This window comes from Conger conger, chromosome 5, assembly GCF_963514075.1.
Source record: "Conger conger chromosome 5, fConCon1.1, whole genome shotgun sequence".
Classification (NCBI taxonomy): Eukaryota; Metazoa; Chordata; class Actinopteri; order Anguilliformes; family Congridae; genus Conger; species Conger conger.
Window position 1 is genome coordinate 66,329,202 of NC_083764.1, and position 10,266 is coordinate 66,339,467.

Here is a 10,266-nt window from a genome sequence, read left to right on the forward strand (position 1 = left end):
GATAACGTCATTACTGGAGTTAACTCGACCTGTCGCTCAGCAGAACAGACAAACCCTTACCTCTCAAGTGTGTGTTCGTCTGTGTGACAGAGCGTGTGTGTGTTTGTGATTGTGTGAGCATGTGCGTGGATCTATATGCATGAATGTGTTTTTAATGTTCCTACTACACATTTATGTATTTCATCAAATGTATCACTAAAACAGACTGTCGCAGGTTTGGGGTGATTCCAGCATTTAAATCAAACCTCGACTGGGTTTGAAAAACATTAAAGGAATACACCACATTTTGGGAAATATACTTTTCTGACTTACCCAGACTTAGACGAGATGTTCGATCAGTGCGCTCAACCAGAAGTGTGTGTTCAGAAGTTATAGTTCCAACCGTCTAACGTCTCCGAAAACAACGCCTCTTGTTTTTTTAGATAAACACATGTATTTGAAATAAACATGATACCTCGTGTAAATAAGACCGCTTCGGAGTTGCTGTAAGGTGAATTTCTTCCCTTTGAAGGAGGTACACTACCGACTTCTATAGGCTTCAAGTCTTTATACAAAGCCAACACATTTTGCTAACATGGAAACGGAGCCAGTGAAAGCACAAAAATGGAAAAAGTATTTTCCAAAATGTTGGTGTATTCCTTTAATTAAACGTGCGGAGAACGGGACATGTATGATGCATCCTATTTCCTATCACTTCCTCTTTATAAAAGCAGCAGAACGAATGCACTGCTATTGCATATTGAGAGTATTTATTTTTAATATAGGCTCAATCTCGACGAGGAGGGCTTACCCAAGGTACGCCTACATGTTCCGATGAAAACGAGTGACTGAAATTCAAGACGCGTGATGTCTGTCTGCTGAACACTTGGAATATCCATGCAATGATGAAGGACAAATATTTTATTTCCCGTTGGAGTCGGTTTTATTATTTTTTTTAAAGTATCTATTCGTAATTGCATTTTGGTCTCGGTCATTGTGACCCCACAACACCTTACGAAGCAAGTTTCAAAGTTTTTCTTCCATACATTAAGAACATGCACGTTTACCATCTGATATGTATTGAGTTTGTACCAAACATAAATGGTGCTCACCGGATTTCAGTTACTCCACCCGGCCGTTTTTTCAATCTGCTTGAAATTGTCGTCTCCGTGGCAGTGTTGCCTCGACGACACTGACAGATTGTTTGACAGCAGAGCCAGGTTTTGGGGAAGAGAGTGGGCACTTGCAAAGTGCGGATTCAGTTTGATATGTACCGAGAGGCCAATCTTTAACTTCGGATTTCAACCTCCGCTTGCGTCAGCAAGAAAGTTTGCTCCCATAACATTTGAAGCAGCAACAACTCGTCGACAGTACATTGTGTGTCAAGGTATGACAATTTACCCAGTCTTTCTGAGCGTCAGTCTTCTGGTTCCAAAACGCGTTGTGTGGACTTGGCGTCCGAAGGTTCCTTCCTTTGTAGACAACACAGGGTTTCATCGTGCGTTTGCTGTCAGAAACAACTAGTTTATTATGATAGACCAATATTTGCGGCTGTGAGCCGTCAGGATGTGAGGAACCCTCTGAGGGAGCTCAGTAAGTCTCTTCTAGACGTTTTGTACTTTAGATGATTCTTTTTTTTTTGTCCAGTTTGTCACCAAATGCAGCCTCCCCCCCCCCCCCCCCCAGTACAGTTTGTTTCACTGTTGTCTTTGTCTCAGACTGGTATTCCGTTTTGTAAGGTAGCCTACAATTGAACAATTAAAATGAACAGTGTCCTCCTTCTGTCTGCTTGCTTTTGCTGAATTTATTTATTTATTTACTTTTATTAAATATATATATATAACAATTTCGGGTTGAAAGCTACAGGAGGGCAGGTCTCCGGGATGAAACCCCGGCACTGCTCTGTGGGCACAGCACTGACACGGTCAGGATGGTCTGTGGGCAGTCAGCACTGACACGGTCAGGATGCACAGTCAACACTGACACGGTCAGGATGCACAGTCAACACTGACACGGTCAGGATGCACAGTCAACACTGACACGGTCAGGATGCACAGTCAACACTGACACGGTCAGGATGCACAGTCAACACTGACACGGTCAGGATGCACAGTCAACACTGACACGGTCAGGATGCACAGTCAGCACTGACACGGTCAGGATGCACAGTCAGCACTGACACGGTCAGGATGCACAGTCAACACTGACACGGTCAGGATGCTCTGGTGGGGACCCTGGACCTCAGCTCTGGGCCTGAGGTCTGGGCCTCTGGGCCTCTGGGCCTTCAGACACCCCAAAAACTGTCGCTGGCGTGCTCCCTATGCAAGGCCGATAAAGCACATTTTTTCAAAATGGATGAATAATCGAGAGGTGCTACGCTTCAGTAACCAAGGAGGGTCAAGACGGGGACAATGACATTCATGTTGCCATAGAATCCACTTATGTCACCAACTGAGGATATGATGAGGACCGGTCTGATCAGACTTTTTAATATGATCCGTTTGTAACACACACACACACACGTACACTTGTACACACATTCTCACAGACACGCATGCAGACACACTCACACACAAGTTTGTTTGTGTTTATTGGGCCAGACCAAGAGGCAGTTTCGTAGCCAGTGGACACTGATGAAGTTTGTTTTGACTGCAGGGTGTGACCTGGCTTACAGGAGAACAAGTTAATCCGGTAGTTTTTGTTTACCTCTCACTTCCTCATTACATTTTGTCCTGATTGAATCACAATCTTTTCTGTGCTTAACTTCAGTTTTACATACAGTGGGATCCAAGAGTTTGAAACCACATTGAAAATCTGGGGGTTTCTTCCATTTAATCCTGGAAATAAAAGTTTTAGGATTTTGAAATTTTTTAAATTAAAGTTACTTCAAGGCCAAAGAAGACCAAGGACTGCCGCACAATCCACAATCATCTGACCTCAACCCCACTGAACATTTCTGCTGGCCCTTGAAGACAAAAGACAAGCATTCAGTAACCCTTGCCTACTTCCTGGGTCATCTTGTTTTCGCACTACTGTCTGTGAAGTTGGCGAAAGAGAAGTAACTTTCTAACGAAAGCTGCAGCACACGTGGCTACTGAAGTCATATGACGCCATATTGTTTTTTTTTTTTTTTTTTTTAAATGAAATTACGATGAAGATAATTACTTCTTCACAATCACTATTAGTTTGCTATGATTACAGGGACACCTAAAATCCCATTGGTGAAAAAAATGTCACTTGTTGCCAGGTAGAGTACATTGGCTACTGTGCAGCGCTTACATTTTCTACTAAATATTTCCCCTCAGTTCATTAGAATTTTAGGGGCTTAACAGAAAATTAGTAGCGACTGAGGACAGTGGGTTGATCACGTGAGGCTGTTGTTGACGACAATGGATTACCTTTTAAAAATATTTTATAATGCATTGCAGCGTGTGAATAAAGGTGCTAAACGTTTAATATTTAAACGTAGCCTAGTGGAATAGAAGTGATTATTAACTCACCCGAACTGGCCATTTCAACGAGACCTATGTGCAGATTACCACAACTTGGCCATGTTTCGCGGTAGCTGCGAGAAGGGTATGCGATGGTCCTGTGACACATTTAAAGTTTAACATGTCCTTTCCGCATCACAGACAACGTGACAACTTGTGACTGTTCTTCGTAAAGCCAAACTCGTGATTATGCGTCGGTTTGAGGACAGCAGAAGCACCGCTCTTGATGGCCTTTATGGACAGGTTGTATTTGTCTTCAGAAGCGTGGCTGGGTGTCAGTTTCCGCAGTCACGTGGTAACAATCATGAGTAAAAACAGACACGGACCGGAAAAAGTGCGCTTCGAGGGAAGAAGTCACTGAACGAGCAGGCGAAACTTGACATTCTTCGAGACGCAAACATGATGAGGGTGGTTAGCTTTGCCTTTGTTATTCTCTGCATATATGCAGGGAATTCTCACTCAAAACCTTCCTGTGGATACCCGATGTTGGAGTGGTGTAAGAGCCAAGAGATCGCAGGCGAATGTGGGGTATGCTTTTAAGTTTACCGAAAAAGTGAAATTTTGAAAAAGTACTATCAACGAATAGAGCAAATGGTAATATTTTGGACATCATATTTACGCAGACTACTTAATTACAGATACCTTTAACATAATCGACGTTTTTAATCCCGTTTTTCGACGTAGTGGCTTTTATTTCAGAATTGTTCAGCGTGGAATTTCCCCATTCTTCAGTGGAGGGTAGAATTCGTCCCAACATGACCTATTTCTTTAAGTTTAAGAGTTCAAATCCAGTGTATCAGGTGGTCTCTGATGAGGAAACGTCCTCGGCTGACGGCCAAGGGAAGTGTTCCGTGTTGTGCCTTTAAAAAAAAAAGTCGATATCTCCCCAGTCTGAGTGGGAGAATGGGCTACCCGTTTTCCATCTAACAGCCTCGTCCGCACGCCTCTAGGTTGAGAAGTACTGCCTGCACCGGAACGCCACAAGGCCGAACCGGGCCGAATCTTCGGTGGAGGTGGGTCTGTACTACGAGAGCCTGTGTCCCGGATGCAGAATGTTCCTGGTAAAGCAGCTGTTTCCCACCTGGATCATGCTGCAGGACATCATGAACGTGCAGCTCGTGCCCTACGGGAACGCTCAGGCATGTTGTGTGTTACTGGTTTGTAATGTTTGTGTGCTATAATTTGTACAGTTTCTACAAATTTTAAAAGATTGATGTTTTAAAATGGAAGAACCTTTGGTTACCAATGAAGATACATTTACGTTATTTTCTATGTTGGCTTAGCATCTTGATCTGCTTTCTGCAGGAGTCGTTTGATGGGAAGAAGTATAAATTTACTTGCCAGCACGGAGAAGATGAATGTTTGGGGAATATGATCGAGGTAAAGGTTGCCTGTGTGTGTCTGTGCGTGTGGACTGGGGTTTTGGGTGTGAGTTTTGGCTCCTAATGGATAGGTTTAGGATGTGTACAGGGAGGGCGTCTTTGTAATGACGCTGTGAGACCCTCCATAGCAGCACTACTCGTACGACACCACCTGGTTTCACTAATTCGCTCATGATGGACCAAGCAGGGAAATTAATTGGTAAAATCAGGTGGTGTTGCACACGGTGGGAGAAAATACCTGCAGACACTGCGGCCCGCCCGCAGGACGTGGGGTTGAGTAGCACTGTTAATTGACCCCAGGGGGTGTTGAGTGTGTAAACGTAGTGTCCATCTGTCTGTCTCTGTTAGGCGTGTGTCCTGAACATCACAGGGAGCGTGGCCTTCCCCATCATCTTCTGCATGGAGTCTGCGTTCGACGTGGAGAAATCAGCCCAACCTGTGAGTGTAGCCTTGCACTGCTGCCAAACACCAGGGCCCTAACGCACCCCCCCTCCCCACACCTGGGCCCTAACACACCCCCCCCCCCCCCCCCACCTGGGCCCTAACACACCCCCCCTCCCCACACCTGGGCCCTAACACACCCCCCCTCCCCACACCTGGGCCCTAACACATTCCTTCCCCTAACCCGACCACACCTGGGCCCTAACGCACTCCTTCCCCTAACACCCCCCCCCCCCCCCACACACCTGGGCCCTAACGCACCCCCTCACCCCTGACCTCTGACCCCTCCACCTGCAGTGTGTGGAGGTGCACTGCCCCCTCACCCCTGACCTCTGACCCCTCCACCTGCAGTGTGTGGAGGTGCACTGCCCCCTCACCCCTGACCCCTGACCCCTCCACCTGCAGTGTGTGGAGGTGCACTGCCCCCTCACCCCTGACCTCTGACCCCTCCACCTGCAGTGTGTGGAGGTGCACTGCCCCCTCACCCCTGACCTCTGACCCCTCCACCTGCAGTGTGTGGAGATGCACTCCAGCTTGTGGGGGGCCATTGATGGCTGTGTGAAGGGGGATCTGGGGAACGAGCTGATGCACCAGAACGCCCTCAGGACGGGGGCCCTGCAGCCCCCCCACAAATACGTGCCCTGGGTGACCATCAACGGGGTAAGAGCCTTCTCAATCCTACATCACACTACCGTTATTTAGCTGACGCTTTTATCCAAAACCACTTACAGCTAATTAGACTAAGTAGGGGACAATATGGTTAAGGGCCTTGCTCAAGGGCCCAACAGCTGCTGTGTAGCTGTTTAGTCCCAGTCACGTACCTTAGCCACTAGCCTACAGGCTGCCCCAGTCATGTACCTTAGCCACTAGGCTACAGGCTGCCCCAGTCACATACCTTAGCCACTAGGCTACAGGCTGCCCCAGTCATGTACCTTAGCCACTAGGCTACAGGCTGCCCCAGTCATGTACCTTAGCCACTAGGCTACAGGCTGCCCCAGTCATGTACCTTAGCTACTAGGCTACAGGCTGCCCCAGTCATGTACCTTAGCCACTAGGCTACAGGCTGCCCCAGTCATGTACCTTAGCCACTAGACTACAGGCTGCCCCAGTCATGTACCTTAGCCACTAGACTACAGGCTGCCCCAGTCATGTACCTTAGCCACTAGACTACAGGCTGCCCCAGTCATGTACCTTAGCCACTAGACTACAGGCTGCCCCAGTCATGTACCTTAGCCACTAGGCTACAGGCTGCCCCAGTCATGTACCTTAGCCACTAGACTACAGGCTGCCCCAGTCATGTACCTTAGCCACTAGACTACAGGCTGCCCCAGTCATGTACCTTAGCCACTAGACTACAGGCTGCCCCAGTCATGTACCTTAGCCACTAGGCTACAGGCTGCCCCAGTCATGTACCTTAGCCACTAGGCTACAGGCTGTCCCAGTCATGTACCTTAGCCACTAGACTACAGGCTGCCCCAGTCATGTACCTTAGCCACTAGGCTACAGGCCACCCCAGTCATGTACCTTAGCCACTAGACTACAGGCCGCCCCAGTCATGTACCTTAGCCACTAGGCTACAGGCTGCCCCAGTCATGTACCTTAGTCACTAGGCTACAGGCTGCCCCCAGTCATGTACCTTAGCCACTAGGCTACAGGCTGCCCCAGTCATGTACCTTAGCCACTAGGCTACAGGCTGCCCTAGTCATGTACCTTAGCCACTAGGCTACAGGACACCCCAGTCATGTACCTTAGCCACTAGACTACAGGCCGCCCCAGTCATGTACCTTAGCCACTAGGCTACAGGCTGCCCCAGTCATGTACCTTAGTCACTAGGCTACAGGCTGCCCCCAGTCATGTACCTTAGCCACTAGGCTACAGGCTGCCCCAGTCATGTACCTTAGCCACTAGGCTACAGGCTGCCCCAGGCATGTACCTTACGCACTAGGCTACAGGCTGCCCCAGTCATGTACCTTAGCCACTAGACTACAGGCTGCCCTAGTCATGTACCTTAGCCACTAGGCTACAGGCCACCCCAGTCATGTACCTTAGCCACTAGGCTACAGGCTGTCCCAGTCATGTACCTTAGCCACTAGGCTACAGGCTGCCCCAGTCATGTACCTTAGCCACTAGGCTACAGGCCGCCCCAGTCACGTACCTTAGCCACTAGGCTACAGGCCCACACAGCAAGTCCCTGCTCTGTGCACACTGTGGCATCTAACTGACATACCTAAACGTCATTCCATTACCTACACTAAGCCGTCTGTCCAACTGACATACCTAAACATCATTCTATTACAGAGGCAAAATAACTTGTCTAACCGACATACCTAAACATTATTCTGTTTAGCCATGCTAAACACTAAACAGTCTGTACAGCAGACATGCATAAGCATTGTTCTGTAACTGACGCAAAATAATCTGTCGAACTGATATGACACTATATGTTCTAACAAGCTGACATACCTAAACCATACTCTGTTAGCAACACTGGGTTGTGTCCCTCAGATTGATCATACTCCAGCGTTAGTCTGTAACGTACAGCATTCAGCGTTAGTCTGTATCGTACAGCATTCAGTGTTAGTCTGTAACGTACAGCATTCAGCGTTAGTCTGTATCGTACAGCATTCAGCGTTAGTCTGTAACGTACAGCATTCAGCGTTAGTCTGTAACGTACAGCATTCAGCGTTAGTCTGTATCGTACAGCATTCAGCGTTAGTCTGTATCGTACAGCATTCAGCGTTAGTCTGTATCGTACAGCATTCAGCGTTAGTCTGTTACCTACAGCATTCAGTGTTAGTCTGTATCGTACAGCATTCAGTGTTAGTCTGTATCGTACAGCATTCAGCGTTAGTCTGTATCGTACAGCATTCAGTGTTAGTCTGTATCGTACAGCATTCAGCGTTAGTCTGTATCGTACAGCATTCAGCGTTAGTCTGTAACGTACAGCATTCAGCGTTAGTCTGTATCGTACAGCATTCAGCGTTAGTCTGTATCGTACAGCATTCAGCGTTAGTCTGTATCGTACAGCATTCAGCGTTAGTCTGTATCGTACAGCATTCAGCGTTAGTCTGTTACCTACAGCATTCAGTGTTAGTCTGTATCGTACAGCATTCAGTGTTAGTCTGTATCGTACAGCATTCAGTGTTAGTCTGTAACGTACAGCATTCAGTGTTAGTCTGTATCGTACAGCATTCAGTGTTAGTCTGTATCGTACAGCATTCAGCGTTAGTCTGTATCGTACAGCATTCAGTGTTAGTCTGTATCGTACAGCATTCAGCGTTAGTCTGTATCGTACAGCATTCAGTGTTAGTCTGTATCGTACAGCATTCAGCGTTAGTCTGTATCGTACAGCACGGCTTCTGTCAGAGAGACACGCCTGGCCCACGCTGAGGGCTCCTCTCCCCTGCATGGGAGATCATTTTACAGCAGCACTGCACTTTCTAGCATATGAAGGAGAATGAACTGCGTGTCCTTGCAGGAACACACAGACGACCTTCAGCAGAAAGCCATGTCGAGTCTCTTCCACCTGGTCTGCAGCTTGTATAAGGTGAGTTTCCAGGATGGGCCGGGGGGGCGGGTCACCTGCCTCAGGTGTGCCTGCCACATGATCTGTAAACTGAGGAGGTGCGATAAAAACCAAGTGAAGATGTGTCGGGTAACTGTTCCCCGGTCTGTTCCCTGGTCTGGAGCAGGCTTTTCTCATTACATACTGAAGAGTATGCTGATTACACAGCAGCTGCTCATTACATACTGAAGAGTATGCTGATTACACAGCAGCTGCTCATTACATACTGAAGAGTATGCTGATTACACAGCAGCTGCTCATTACATACTGAAGAGTATGCTGATTACACAGCAGCTGCCGGAATTGTGGGTAGCTATAACAGCATCTGGGGTTTGGGGGAAGACAATCTCAACTGAAATAGGTCTATTGGACCTCCAACTCTCGGTTAAGAGGGTAGAATGGCGCTTGCTTTGTTAGTAACATCGAGCAGTGCTGTCGAGGGCAGAAAAACGCGTTGAGTGAACAGTTTGGATTTGTTACCAGACCGCGGGGCCCTATCCACACAGGATGACAAACTTACATCCCGAACACGAACAGCCCGCAAATGATCCTTTGATCATACGGGGGGATAATGTTGGTTTGTGTGCCCTTTGGAATCGTTTGTGCTTTGGTGCATCCGGCCACTAGAGGGCGCTGTCTACTGTCACTGCTGCGCCCACAGGGACCCAAGCCTCCGGCCTGCACCGGAGCCCAGCCCGCGCTGGACCTCCGAGCGAGCTTCTGCTAGCGCCAGCCTGCAGACCCCGTCCCCACCCAGGCCAGAGCTGTTCGACGCCGGGCTGGGTTCTACACGCACTGCGGAATTTTGCACTGTTTTACAATTACAGACCGTAATTTCCATCTGATTGTTAAGAAATGAAACGGATGCAGTCCGCTGTATCGCAACTGAAAGGTTTAATAAAGTATTTTTGTTTTCAATCCATTCGGCCTCGTGTCTGGTTTATTCCCCCTCTTCTTTTGCAACCAAAAGCTCAGTCTGTCCTGTGTGTTTGCGCGTGATCACCATTAACCCTTTGCTGTGTGAGGTCACAAATGTGTGACTAATAAAGAAACATTCCAAAAGAAATCCACAGTTCTGAGGGTTAAACTGCCCATGCCTGCTTGATAGGTTAAATGTTTTAGTTTTAGTTTTAGGCTGACCCTGAGGTGTTGGGGAGATAAAATGCCAAGAAGCGGCTGGTTGTCATGTGACTTTCCTGGTTGTCATGTGACTTTCCTGGTTGTCATGTGACACACTCAGCCCTGGTAATTCGGTGGGTGCGTTCTACCAAACCACCAGATGACGATCCCCAGAGCTGCTCACTCACTGCCCGTTTTCCACCGCGGTCTGAAGACACATCTCTTCACACTGAGCCTGGACTCGCTATGAAGACTCGCTGTGAAGAGGGAGTGCCCTCGTCTGCTATCA

At 48.0% G+C, this 10,266-nt stretch overlaps 1 protein-coding gene across 1 annotated transcript; it reads left to right on the top strand.

The window, feature by feature from the left end:
- The first annotated feature begins 3,774 nt into the window (after positions 1-3,774).
- Positions 3,775-9,780, top strand: LOC133128777 (gamma-interferon-inducible lysosomal thiol reductase-like). Its single transcript, XM_061242547.1, has 7 exons — positions 3,775-3,998; positions 4,421-4,609; positions 4,776-4,850; positions 5,201-5,290; positions 5,807-5,953; positions 8,772-8,840; positions 9,520-9,780. The coding sequence occupies exons 1-7, from the start codon at positions 3,870-3,872 to the stop codon at positions 9,583-9,585; spliced, it is 765 nt and encodes a 254-aa protein (XP_061098531.1). The 5' UTR covers positions 3,775-3,869; the 3' UTR covers positions 9,586-9,780.
- The last annotated feature ends 486 nt before the right edge of the window (positions 9,781-10,266 follow it).